The sequence below is a fragment of the Saimiri boliviensis genome, chromosome 13 (assembly GCF_048565385.1).
Source record: "Saimiri boliviensis isolate mSaiBol1 chromosome 13, mSaiBol1.pri, whole genome shotgun sequence".
In the NCBI taxonomy this organism is placed as follows: domain Eukaryota; kingdom Metazoa; phylum Chordata; class Mammalia; order Primates; family Cebidae; genus Saimiri; species Saimiri boliviensis.
Genome location: NC_133461.1, coordinates 30,629,992 through 30,644,873, shown reverse-complemented (window position 1 = coordinate 30,644,873; position 14,882 = coordinate 30,629,992). Strand labels below are relative to the sequence as shown.

At 36.5% G+C, this 14,882-nt stretch overlaps 1 protein-coding gene across 7 annotated transcripts in view; it reads right to left on the bottom strand.

The window, feature by feature from the left end:
• SMAD2 (SMAD family member 2) overlaps nt 1-14,882 on the bottom strand; it is an 84,637-nt gene that overhangs the window by 41,781 nt on the left and 27,974 nt on the right. For all 7 annotated transcript variants that reach the window (XM_039463704.2, XM_039463706.2, XM_039463703.2 and 4 more), the window contains one exon: nt 6,485-6,773. In XM_039463704.2, coding sequence (XP_039319638.1) covers nt 6,485-6,720 — 236 coding nt within the window. In that variant the 5' untranslated portion in view covers nt 6,721-6,773. The remainder of the gene's footprint in view (nt 1-6,484; nt 6,774-14,882) is intronic.

Sequence of the window (14,882 nt, the reverse complement as noted above, 5' to 3'; positions counted from 1 at the left end):
AAGAAACGTTTTGATTTTAGTCTAAGTACAAGAGAAGATTTAAAGCAAGATATCCTAAACTGCTGTTTTACTGTCATCTCACCTATCCATAGTCCGTAAGTGGGCACTGTCTATCTCAGGCACTGTGGATAGTGATACATTTACTTATACTGCCAATGAGGACCACCTAGGCCTGGAAGTACTCTACTACAAGAGAGGAAGGGGAAGGAGTAAGCAGTATGGTTTTTCCCCAGAATGTAGGCAGTCACCTAAGAATGGCCTGGGTATGACATTTTGGGCTGGATAGCAAATACTTAAAAAAAAAAAAAAAAAAAAAAAATGACCTGGGTAGACTGGAATGGTTCCAGATAAGACTGGAAACAGACCAAGGATGTTGGGAAAACAAAAGACTATTGTTATGTTTTAAATGCCTATTATTTTAGCTAGGTTGACTCTCTTTCCTGAAGCTAATGTATTAAATTAACGGGATGAAAAACGTCGGTATGTTGTCTATTGCAACAGGTGTTACATGATGAAATTAAAGAAATTAATTTGGGTATAATTCAGTAATTTTTGTAAAGGGACAAAGGTAGGTTTTTTCCCTGATAAGTGATAAAAATGTCCCATGCAAGAATGTATCATATACACAAGGGACTTTGAATACCAGGGTCCTGGAACAGGAGCCCCCTCAAAATACTTAACTGTAAATGCAGGCACCAGATAAAGATCCAGGGTTTAGCAAAGCACCTTCTAAAGTGTGTTTCAGGTGATCCTTGACTTCACCACAAGTGCTTTCACATTTACAAACACTGTATGACAAACTGGATTCTAAGGCTGATTAAATGTCCCTATTCCCCATAACCTCAAAGTTCTAATTTGTATTTATAAAGTTTTATTGTTCTAATTGACTTTATCAAACAAATTTTATACATTTAATAAATAACACATTACACAATATTGCCTGGCAAAAACTTTTCCTAAGCAGAGACAATATATTTTAATGTCTACAATTTAATGTGAGTTCTCTTGGGGGAAAAAATGGAAAGAAAACAAAGACCTGAAATATCTGAATTTTTCCAGTTAATCATATTCCTAGCTATAATGTTTAATAGCTTATGAAGCTCATTTATATTATTCCAATGGACCCAGAAGTTATACTGTGAAAGTACTCAGCACTACTGCCTTTCACAGCTGAGAGAATAGTAATAAGTACAGTCATATTCCACAGGATCTACACTCATCAACACTGAAGAAGCTGACAAAAAAAACAGGTTATCAAACTTGAAATTCAGAGTTCCCTCCACCATAGTGCTTCCTACATATTACAATACAGACACACACACACATGCCTATGTATGAGTGAGAAGAAAGAATTATCCTATTATGAAAAAGCACTCACTTAAGAATGAAAGAATACCATAGTTTGGGTTCAAAGATACTTCTCTTTTGCTAGCCCTGGTTATCTAAAGAAGCAAAAGAGTATGAACATGAAGTTAGAAATAAAAGATAGTTTTTTTTTTTTAACTGGAACTGCTCTATTCCAAGATAGTCTGCATAAAGTTACTAATTACTCTGATGTCTAAAAGTTTGTAAGAAGCAAAACAAAATCCAAATGTTAATGGCAGCATTAAAAAGAAACATCCTGGAAAGATACATGAGGCACTACTAACATAAAGTTCACTACAGAGGAAAACTGGGTGACAAGAGAACAGGAGTGGGAGGGAGACTGATTTTTCCCCTGTATAACCATGGTTGATTTTTCAGTTACATACACACTACTTTATGTTTTTAAGTAACTTTTTTTTTTTAAGAGACAGGTTCTATTTTTATGTTTTTAAGTAACTTTTTTATTTTTAAAGAGACAGGTTGCCTAGTCTGGAGTGCAGTGGCTGTTCACAGATGTAATCACTGCACAGTGCAGCCTGGAACTTCTGGGCTCAAGTGACTCTCCTGTCTCAACCTCCTAAGCAGCTGGGACTACACGTGTATTCCACCACACCTGGCTAGTAACATACTTTTGAAGGCAAAAACAGTCATAAACGTACATATATCAAAAGAGAATGCTAAAAAAAATAGAATTGCTTTGTAACAGAAAAATTGACTTTAAAGAAAAAAGACAAGAATAGTCTTGTCATAAAGAGACAAGAATTAAATTGCCCAAAGTCCTATTTAACCATTTAATTGTGTTGGCTATAAAAGTAATATACTTTTATATATAAAATTAGGAAAAAACTACAGGACTTTTCGAGATCATCCATTGTCACTACTAAAAATTTGGTCAATTAATGTCTAAAAGTTTCATAACTATTAACATTTTTAGAAGTATGCTTTATCAAGCTAAGAAAACTCCCATTCCTAATTTGTAAATATGAATAGGAATGTTCTAGAAAGCCCTCTGTATATCTGTAATGATTGTAAAGTGCTTCTTAAATATGATTTTGCCAGGCTACTCTCAAACTCCTGACCTCAGGCAATCTGCCTGCCTCAGCCTCCCAAAGTGCTGGGACTATAGGCGTGAGAACCATGCTTAGTTATGTTTTTATGATTTTGTTTTTAATAAACCATTGAACTCTAGTTTGATATTTTATTTATAACTTTTTTATCTATGTTTATAAGAGTGGTATGAACTTCTCTTTCATTATCCTTGTTCAATTGTGGTATAAAATAAGCTCGGCGTTCTTTATTAAAGAAACTAAAGGTTAGGACTGGGTTTTTTTTTTTTTTTCTAATTCACTGTTATTAAAAACAATACAGATTCCAATGGACTGGTGGAAAAAAAGGAAAAACAACACTGAAACGCACATCAGAAATCTTTGACAATATTCTGATTTTTTCCTTAGGATGAAAGATCAAAAATGTGTTTACATTGTCAGCATACCACCCGAGGAAAGTCCTTTTAATTTATGCATATAAAAATAAATTCTGCATTTCTATACATTTATGTGTATTATAATATTGCCATTTTAGACCCCATAGTCCTCACATTTAACTTTACAGAACTCCATCCCTTACTTTTAACTTTACAGAATGTTTAACACTTCAGAGTCCTTTACTTTTAACCTTACAGAACCCCATCCCCACTGCAGTTTCAATTTTGCTTTATTGTGGATAATATATTGAAAGCCTTTTCCTTATGTCTGATTCTTTACCTAAATATAAACTGCCATTCTGGCTTCATGACCAAATTGTCTTCACTCCTCAGACTCAAAAATGTTTGAGATTAAAAAGCTTCCTGAAATTTTTTATTATAGCTCACTGTGGCTTTTATTGAAGTTAAGTTCTACCTATAAATTACTCTGTCACCACAGAAAATAGTGGGAAGGAAGCAACAGTGACATATGTGTAACTACAGTTCCAAACTGCCAGAGGCAACAAGAGTAATAAGGTGAGGGGAGTGGGGGTGATACAAAGCCAGGACTATGTTTCTGCCCTAACTTTAACCCCCTCTAATATTAAGGGGCTGAGAGTAGAGGGGAGGAACTGTTTAGTAAATAAAACATTTCAACAGAAAACATTTGCCATTTCTTATAATTAAGTAATTTATTTCCTGTTCTTCATCAGTTGAATTTTATTGTATTTTTTGGCTTATAAAACCATAAAGGTATTTTATTAACATTTTACTTGCAATTTTGAGTAAATGTGCTTAACATTAAATCCACTGTGTATCACATTTTAAATAATTCTGTTTAAGCTAAGGTTTGGATTTATCCATAACAGATCTTTTCCATCCCACTCCCCATCTTTTACACTCTACATATAAATGAGTTCCCTGAATTCCAACTAAATTTCTTACGTTTAAGTATGTTTCGTAGTTAAGAAATCACTAATAATCTGACAAAACTTAGTTGTTCTACTAAAAACAAACTTTATAAAATATGTGACACCAAGCTATAGTGTGCAAAAAGTTACAACATTTTTGATAGACCATGATCAATAACAAATCTCAATTTTTGCAACATCTAAAATCATCAATCAGGTGAAAAGGCAGAAAAAAATGTTTTTAATGATGAAGCAGCTCTAGTATATGAGCGCTCAGAGAGCTCTCTACCCAAACGTGGCTGAAAGAAAAAAAGGGAATAAAAGAGTCATGATGAAGGTGACCTCGGACCTCCGCAGGTTAAATACCAGCACCGGTCAATTTTAATACTGTTGTACTTCCTTAAAAGATTAGACCCTCTCAGGCTCTGCTCTGTGGATAACCTCACTGCAACGAACTTGAGCCTTGTTGAAGCTGTGCAAAAACATGGCTCAATCTTTGCCTCTATCACATAGCTCCCTTCGATCAAGTGATAACCTACTAACCGGTCTCCCGGCCTCCATTCTTGACAGCCTCACAAGGAGTTTTCTCACTGCAGCCCACATTACACTTGAAATTAATCTGACTTCTGAACCTTCAGACCCTAAGGCACTTCAATGGCCCCCAACCTCACCAGTCACCCTCAGGTTAAGTGTGAACTCTCATAGAGCATGCAATGACTCCTTACTACCTCTACCCGGCCACTTACCACCCCTTACTTTATACTCTAAGGACACCAACTTGCTTGGAACACTTCACCAGTCTGCACCACTACACTACCCGTGATGAAACAGGCTTCTCCTCTAATTCCTCCTTTACCCTACTCAACTCAAGCACCAGTATTCCTCCAAAAGGAAACTTTCCACAAGTCTCCTCCCCAGGTGGTCCCCCTGAGCATACTTCTAACATCTACCATGCCTTATAAACTTTTTCTTTTTTAAAAAAATTGATCTCCCTTACTAGAAAGCAAGCAGTTTAAAAGCAAACATTGTATCTTATCTCCAGTGAGAAAGAGCACACCAGGCACATAATAGGCATGTGATAAATGGTTACCTAACTGAAATGCCAGGTACTACACAATGAAAAATAGAGCCTGACTTCTCAGCCAGTTCACTAGCAAATCCTGTTCCACTCCTAAAACCTATGCGCTAGCACAGCCACCGCACAGTCCATTGAGATTCCTCAGACTCCTAATTTTCCTGCTTCTATCCACCCTACTACACACATACCATTATGCCCTCATTTGTCTCCAGCACCCAGAAAAATCTTGGTTAAAATGTGAATTTCAAAAATCCTCTTTAAAATCCATCAGAATAAACTTATTCTCTTCCTGTTATATTTAGACTAACATCTGAACTCTCACCATGCCCTAGGATGTCCTATAGAAGCCTTGGGCAAGCTCATCTATTCTGGGCTCCTTTTAAATCTTCTAATACAAGAAGCCCACCTCAGTGTCTTCACACTGTCTCTTCCCTCAGTTGGCTGCTGCTTCTCGAAGCTCTACTCAAGCAACACAATCCAAGCCAAGGCAGCTTTTTAATTCTTCAAATTATTCTATCATATCACTGCATTTGGTTGCCTTCTTTGCACTCATTACCATATCAAATCACAATTAATTTGTTTACTTGTTTACTGTGTATTTCTATCCCTTAGGAAGGCAGGAGTTTTGTGTTTTGTTCATCACTGTATCTCCATATGTCTAGAAACAGTGCCTTCTACACAGCAAACACTCAATAAGCATTTGTAAAACAAATGAACAAACTAAAAAAGCAACCTTTAAGATATACACAAAACAAGTAAGGGAAAGAAATGGATGGTCCACCAAACAAAGCAAAAAACACTCTACTGTTAGTATTTGCAACCAGACAGGCTGCGCTCATGTTATTGGAATCTATTATCTAACAAGCATCAAAAGAGTCCTTCTTAAAGCTCAAAGCCAAGTAGAATGGTTTCACACTCTACATGCTAGTCCATGGTATAACACTGCAAACAATCATTTTAGAGAATTCTACATTTCTTACAGTCCCCCCAAAACTCGTAATGCATACAAGTAGTAGTAAAACGTATTTAGAAACACCTGCCACTTTATTAAAAAAAAAAAAAAAAAAAAAAAAATACTATTACAGTGGTACTTATCTGTGTATGATTCAATTTATCCTTAGAAAACTTCAGCCTTTTAAAGCAATAGGTCCTTCTAACCTAAGAGGTAGGTCTTTAAGACAGGTCTGACTAATGTTTACAATATTTAAGAAGCCACCTAACTCACTATTCTTTTGGAAGTAACACTGCCACTCAAAGAAAAATCATATAAAACTCATTAAAAATTGAGCAGCCTCTTTTCACCCCTGACTGATGAAAGTTTTGACCAAGAGGGGAGAAAACCATAGGTTGCTACTATGTTGGTGGTAGAAAAAGCTTCCACTCTTTATTCAACTATCATTCAATCACAGAAATGAAGATAACATACAAATTTAGGCAATGAAGATAATAAATCTAAGTAACTGGTTAAGCTTGATTGAACCTTCTCACTGTTCAAGAAAATGATTTCTAAAACAAATCAGCTAATAAAAACAATTTATACAACAAGGTTAAAAACAGTCATATTTTAATCATCACTTTTTACAGGCGACTTGAACACAAATTCAGTAACTTTCCTTCAGATTCCTTTACACAATTTGATCATCAAACTTGGGATCTAACAAAACTTACCTTGGTATGGTAACACATTTAGTATTACAGTTTTGAGTGGTGATGGCTTTCTCAAGCTCATCTAATCGTCCTGTTTTCTTCAGCTTCTTCACCAGACTTTTCACTGCTTTCTCACACCACTTTTCTTCCTGCCCATTCTGCTCTCCTCCGCCTGCTCCTCCAGACCCACCAGCTGACTTCTTCCATCCCAGCAGTCTCTTCACAACTGGCGGCGTGAATGGCAAGATGGACGACATGTTCTTACCAAAGGCAGCAAGCCACGCTAGGAAAACAGCCTCTTGTATCGAACCTAGCAAAGACATTGAAAGGATCATTTAGAGACTAACTTGAATACCAAGAAATAATTTCAATGTATCATAGAAAGCAAACTGCAAAACGAGAAAGAAATTCAAATTATGACTTTCCCAACAGATTGCCCAACCCATGAAAATGTTATCTTTATGAATTTAAATGAATTATGGAAACAAACTAGTCTAAAAACAAGACACTGTTATAAGGACTTGTCTCGTAGGCAAACAGTAATTTTGCAAGTAAAATCAGATACTTTTAACAATGTTTCTCTACCAGTACTAAACTCTTAAAAGTGTCCAAGTTATTTTCACAAAAAAAGGTTTTCTCACTTTTTAGAACTTCAATCTACTCTCAAAAGACGATACAAAAATACATTGAAAATTTATAAGCCCACTCTCCCCCAGGTTTTAAACTTTCATAACTACCAGGAGGCAAAATCTACAGTTACAAGTAAGAAGGGAAAATACATAGAGTGTGAAGAAATCAAGAATAAAGAAATAAACATGGCAAACTGCAGAGAAAAGCTGTAGTCCAGTTTCACCTGCCCTCGAAAGAAACTTTTTATATTTTTTTCATTTTCATCTAAACAATTTGCATAGTGAGTAAAGTTAGAGGGTTTCTCTTCCCAATTTAAGGAATAACCTGTCTTTTCCATAGGAGTCATTTTTATTAAGCTGTTTTGTCTATTCAGTGTCATTTTACAAATATAAACATGTGTTCATATATCTATTCACATTCCCACCACCTTATTCCTACATAAAAGTAGCATAGGATACCTTGATTTTGTAAACCTTGACATTTTTTTTTTTTTTTTGCTTAATTTGCTGTAAATCATTCCTTGTAAGTTCACACAGAATTTAGAAAGCACTGTCCCCTCAATTTTCTAGAATCCACTACTGATAATAGGTCTAACATAACTTTTATTCCTGATCCTTTGATTAAAGATTGATATGCTCCAGAAGCTCTTAATATCTTATCTGTGGTTCTGAAATTTCATCATGTTCTAAGAGGGTATGCAGTGTTTACTCTTTTTCTCATCAACTGTTCTGAGCATTTAATTGATAGTAAAATTCTATGAGTCTTATTTTTTATTATTTCTTTGATTATTTTCTTCCCTATTTTCCCTGTAGTCTCTCGTGGAACTTAAGATTTCAGCCTTCTAGTACTGCTGTATCAGTTGAGACATTTCTATATGTGATTCACATTCCAAGATCTGAGTAACCTCTCCTTCCACTGCTGTTTCCGCTCTCATTCCTTAACTCTTATGTTTTTCTTTCTTTGCCAATTTTAGTGAGATATAGGAAAAAGGAAAATATGTTGTTCAATCTGCATATTTAATAAAGTTCCCAAAAAGCATCCCTTTTAGAAAGTAAAGAGGTCTGTAGTCTTTACATCACACACCCCAAATACTGCAACTGCAGTTTTCAAAGTGTATCTTTATGAACACAATCATGCTTACATTTTATGAGTTTGTTCCTTAATAATAACGATCAGACAACAGTTTCTAAGCACACTTTGCACCTACTCTTAACATTAAAGAAGATCCAGACGGGTGTAGTGGCTCACGCCTGTAATCCCAGCACTTTGGGAGGCCAAGGCAGGTGGATCACAAGGTCAGGAGATGGAGACCATCCTGGCCAACATGGTGAAACCCCATCTCTACTAAAATACAAAAAATAGCCAGGAGTGGTGTCATGCAACTGGAGTCCCAGCTACTCAGGAGGCTGAGGCAGGGGAATCGCTTCAACCTGGAAGGTGGAGGTTGTAGTGAGCCGAGATTGTGCCACTATACTCCACCCTGGCAACAGAGTGAGACTCCATCTCAAAAAAAAAAAAAAAAAAAAAAATCCTAACACAAGATGGAAAGTTATTCCCCATCAAAGAACTGGCTAATTTTCATAGATAATCTGCTAAGATTCATTCCAATGTACACAAAGTGCATTCCTGCTCCAACGTCTCCACAATTCCAATATTTTGGTTTAAAAACAAATATATACAGTAGGCACATACCACATGAAAGAATAATTTTTTTTTAATATTTCCTCTTCTCAGGATGGTCATGACAGTGAAGAAGACTGCCATGATTAAAATACACATGACAAATAAGATTAAATTGTAATGGGAATTACAGGTACACAAAGAAACAGCACCTGACTTTGCCTTAGGTGTCAGTAAAGGTTTTCCTGAGGAAACATTTGCACCCCCTTAAAAGACAGCTTGCCATTTATTCATTATTTCTTGCATTCAACAATTTTTTTTTGGCCCATCACTGTGCCTGTATTTACCTGTTTATTCTCAAATCCATTCTGTGTTACTCATCTGCAAACTACACTTTTGCGCTGGGACTGGTAGGAAGAAGAGAAACCCTTTGTAGCAAGGTACTGGCAGTGGGGGATGGGGAGTAAGTGGCAAATTTCTAAGGGCAGAGATCAACCAGCAGAGAATTGCAATACACAGAAGGAAAGAATAGGTATTAGGGAGACAGAACAGAGTTGATTAAGAAAAGGTTACAAATTACAGGTTCTTGCTTGAAAAACCAGTTGAATGAAAATACAACTGGGCAAAATATGAAGTATTTGGGGAACACAAGTGTTATGTTAGTCAAGCTAAATTTGCTGTGACTACAAAATTCCAGAAGGAAGTGTCCAATAACCAGGTAGAAATAAAGGTCTGAAGCTGAGCAGAGAAATCAAACGGTCAAGTAGTAATTAAACACTGGTATACGGGGGAGTTCAGAAAGCGCCAAGTTCAGTGAAAAAAAAAAAAACCAAAAAACTAAGAAATACATACAAAGGAGTTATCAGATGGGGATAAAGTGGATGATTAGGGAGATAGGTGTTACGAATGCAAAGGACAATTTATAGCAACACAACAAGATAACACAACTTTTAAGTGCCAACACTAGGATTTCAATCGAGCAGCATGATGCCAGAGAACAAGTACTTGATTGTGTCAATATACTGTGTTGCACATAACAATCTGGAGCTAAGACGTAAAAAGAGCCATCATTAAAAGCTGAGCTCTCTATACAATCAACAGAGCTATCAACGCCTGACAACTTAGTCCACTGGATGGGATTAGAATGACACATTTATCTCCAACTCCTTTCTCAATCTACAAACCCTTTAGTCTTTCAGTCTCCACCTTCCACCTTCTCTGATGCATGCTGCATGTCACCCTACTACTAAAAAATCCTTCAATATTTGCAAAAAATGACAGTGAAATGACTTAATATCCTTTAAAAACACATAAACAGTGTAATGCTTAAGAGAACAGATTCTGAAGCCAGTTAGCCAAGTACAAATCCCAAGGATGCCACTTACCAGTTGTATGGCAACCTCTATATATCCCTGTTCTCTCAGCTGTAAAACAGGGATAATAACACTACCTATCTTAAAGGCAATATAACAACCTCTATAAAAAATGTAATGTGAGCCACATATGTACTTTAAGTTTTCTAGTGACTACATTTTAAAAAGTAAAAGGAAACAGGTGACATTTTAATGATATATTTAACCCAATATATCCAAAATGCCATCATTTCAACAGGCAAACACATAAAAGACAAGATTTTAATACATTTTAATACATTTTTTTCATAGTAAGTCTACAAAATCTGCTGGGTACTACACTTACAGGACAACTCAACTAGGACTAGCCACATTTCAAGTATTCAACAGCTACACAAAAGTACTGTCTATTAATATTGAATGGTCCATCCCTAAGTACTCAAAATTTCTGCCCACTCTCCCTATCCCATATTCTCCACAAAACTGTTCATAAACACTTCTATTTAGGATCCATAGAGATGTGTCATTTTTCATTCCTAATATTTAAATTTATCTGTCTCCCCCTCCCCATCCTCTTTCAATCTGTGTTGCTAAGTGGTCAATTACATTAATCTTTTCAAAGAACCAACTTTTTCTTAGCTTTGTCAATTTTCTCTATATAGAATTATTTTCCATTCACTAATTTCTATTCATCTTCATTATTTCCTTACTTCTGTCTTTTTAGGTTTGATTTCCTATTCCTTTTCTACCTCTTTAAAAAAGGTTTCTTTTCCAATGCATAGATTTAAGACTATAAATTTCATCTTAGCATTATAGCAGCATTCCAGATCACTGTAGTTCACCTTCATTTTCAATCAGTTTAAAGTATTTTCTAATACGCATCGTAATGTCTACTTTGAGCCATATATTATTCATAAGCATAGTATTTAATTAACAGGCAGTTGGAAATTTTCCAGTTTTTTGTTCTTTTTACTTACTATAATAGAAACAACATATTCATTTATTAAAATCCAGTGATACTTGCTGAGACTTTATGGCCCCAGCATATGGTCAATTCTAGCAGAATTTCCATGTGCAGGGGAAAAGATGGTCAATACCACCATTAATAGTTTCTTTTTTTTTTTTTAATTTATTTATTGCATTTTAGGTTTTGGGGTACATGTGAAGAACATGCAAGATTGTTGCATAGCTACACACATGGCAGTGTGGTTTGCTGCCTTCCGTCCCCTCACCTGTATCTGTCATTTCTCCCCATGCTATCTCTTCCCACCTCCCCACCCTCCCTCCCCTCCCCCATTTCCCCCCAACGGACCCCAGTGTGTAGTGCTCCCCTCCCTGTGTCCATATGTTCTCATTGTTCAACACCTGCCTATGAGTGAGAATATATGGTGTTTGATTTTCTGCTCTTGTGTCAGTTTGCTGAGAATGATGGTTTCCAGGTTCATCCATGTCCCTACAAAGGACGTGAACTCATCGTTTTTGATGGCTGCGTAATATTCCATCGTGTATATGTACCACATTTTCCCTATCCAGTCTACCATCGTTGGGCATTTGGGTTGGTTCCAGGTCTTTGCTATTGTTTCAACGTTCTATGTATGATAATTAGATCAAGCCTGCTAACTGCAATGTATGTAAGTGTCCTATATACCTGCATCCATTGTGGTGGCGTATTTGTCTGTTTCTTTTAGTTCAGAATAAAATTTTTGGTTTATAGGTGTTCAGGTTATTTTAGTAGGTACAGATTATGGATTGTGGTAACTCTGGTGGATCAGTCCCCTTACACTATAAAATGCAGTTCTCTTTTTCTACTAGTGTTTACTGTATTAAAGTCTCCTTTGCCTGATTAATATGTCCATATTTATTTCTTTCAGTTAGCATTTGGATGGTTTATCTTTTCCCATCATTTTCTCTCAACCTTTCTAGGTACTTATATTTAAGTAATTATTATTTGTCCAGTCTGGTAATTTTTGCCGTTTGCTTGGAATATTTAGCCTATTTCTTTCCATTTAATTACTAATTTAGCTGTCTGTTTTATATTTTTTTCTTGCCTTCTTTTGAATTTATCACATATTCTATATCCAATTTTTCTCTGTATTCATTTGTTACACATTCTTCCTTTCCTTTTCGTGGTTACCCTATATAGTTCCTTATTTATCCTTCATTGAACATAATCTCATACATATACTTTTACTACTTCCTCTATAATGCCAGAATTATAGAACACTGCTGAGTAGCAATTTTGCTATGAATAAGACTACCTCTGGCTTGTCCCTGTTCCGAGGACAAGGCTCTGCTGAGCTTTCATTTGAAAGGCTAGTAGATCCTTATCTTCTAGGTACCTAGATACTTTAAGAGTAGCTTTGTGTAAGAGATTTCTGGTTTAGCTCTTTAGCCTAAGCAGCTCCAGAATTTGGCTATGTCTACAGGGGGAAGAAACTGGGTGTGTTGAAAATCATCAGTGTGTATTCACCACTTCCTCAAGTGCTTTCAACTCTCACCTATTGTTCAAGTCGCTTCCCCTAGAGAATCTTTATCTCAATGCCACAGGACTACAAAATATCCCAATCTCCTTTTGGTTTATCTCTTCCGCCCAGTTGAACTATGGAATTTAGCAAATATATCGAGAGGGTTTTCTCTGTGTTTAAAGGTCCCTCACATTTTCAATGTGCCACTCAGGCTGCAGCCCAAAGGCCTTCTCTACTCTGTACCCATAAATAACAATGCCTCACGATCTGCTGCACACCTCTCAGCTCACTTGTGAAAGGCCAAATCAGTGCTGGCTATGCCCCTGTACTGGATTGCCACACAGCTCACATTGCCTGCAAGTTTGCTGAGCTGAAGGAAAAGATTGATCGCCGTTCTGGTAAAAAGCTGGAAGATGGCCCTAAATTCTTGAAGTCTGGTGATGCTGCCATTGTTGATATGGTTCCTGGCAAGCCCATGTGTGTTGAGAGCTTCTCAGATTATCCACCTCTCGGTCGCTTTGCTGTTCAGAGTGCAAAATTTTGCTTTCTTTAATCATTTTTACACACACTGTTCTCTATCTCTAAATACATAATTTTTGCAAATTACCTGACTTTTCTAGTTTTTATTATTATTATTTAGAGTCTTGGACTACCAAGAACTACATTGCATCCTTATTCCCTCAAATTTTCTCATTCCATTTCAGTAGTAAATCTTCCCCAACTATTAATCTTTGAGTTGAAATAATTTTGTTGATTAATTTCAAAATAAGACACAAGATCACTTTTGAGGACAGAAACGGAGAATTAAGATTTGAGAAGAATGGGAAAAGATTTAGAAACCTAGCCCTGAGAAATCTAGAAAATCAATCAGAATGAAACAACAGAAAATGTGTCAGGTATATATTATCAGGCTATATATTTAAAAAGTATTCCATAGAAGGAATTTCACTTATTAGGATGTAGAAAGTTACAAGAGACCATCACTTTCATTCTAATAATCAAAACTAGCCAGATAAGCTACAAAATCATGGTTTCTCTGAACCGGAGAGTTAAGGATACAAAGTGCTGTAGAACTAATTCCAAAGTGTTGAGCCTTGAGAGAAGACAGGCTGCATGGATGGTCTCTTTCCTGGTGGAGTGACTAAAGGGGAATAATCCTGCCATAAATGAAAGTAAGAAGAAACCAGACTGACATGACATATTAAAACTGCAAGGATCCCACAGAGTAAGCCTGTATCAATCCCAGCCACTCAGTCCCATGGGTTTCCACTAAGTACTTGCAAAAGTATGTCAAAGATTGGGGAACAGGGCTGAAAAGCTGAGAGAGATCTCCTAAGAAGCTTAAGATCTCCCACAAATGCAAAGAATCTACCCTTTGAATGGGATGTGGGGGGAGGAACAGGCAAGAAAGGTGAGAAAAAAAATGATCCCAGGAGACTTTAGACATTGAGCTGCCAAGGGCTGGGGTAGAACAGGAGAGATGAGAGAAAAACTTTCACCCAGATACTCAGGACATTGACCTACCAAGGCTGAAATGAGCAGTGAACTTGAAGACAGGATAGGCTTGCTGAGAGAAATCTCTGGAAGGTATTATTGGCAGAAAGATCTCTCATTAGGCACAAAAGCTAGGAGGCAGGACTAGAGAGGTGGGGGAAGGGAAAGAAAATCAGAATGACCAAGGAATTGACAGCTGAGCTACAGAAAAATCTCTCATGGTTCAGAAAGCTGGTGGCTCAGCTACAAACCAAAAAGAGATATCCAAAATCATTCCTGGACAACAAACCTGACAAAATGGGAATACATGCTCTTGTCCTCAAAACACCTGAACTAAATCAAACTAAAGTGGAAAGCAATCCCAGGACTAGCTCAACTACGTTATCTTAAAGACTTACCAGACTGACATAAGAATCTTGATGAACCATGTTCTAAAGGTAAATATTCTTTACTTCAATCTCTACTGTTTTTATACAAATGTTCAGCATTCAATCAAAAATTACAAGATATAGGGAGTAGCAAACAGTCAAAACATGAATTAATAACATCGGATAACTATGATAAGAATGCTGAAGAAGCTGATGGAAGAGATGACAACATGAATAATGAAAAAATTTCATCAGACATCGAAGCTACAAAAGAGGACCACAGGAAGATGTTAGAAATGAAAAATACAGTATCAGAAATTGAAGATATCATTAGATAGGCTTAACAGAAATGAACAGTGAACTTGAAGACAGGCCAAATTAAAGTACGCATATTTAAACACAAAGAGGAAAAAAAATTTGGGGGGAGGGGGGGACTCAGATCATCCAAAACCAAATCTCAGTTGGATTTAACTGGAATGCCAGAGGAAGA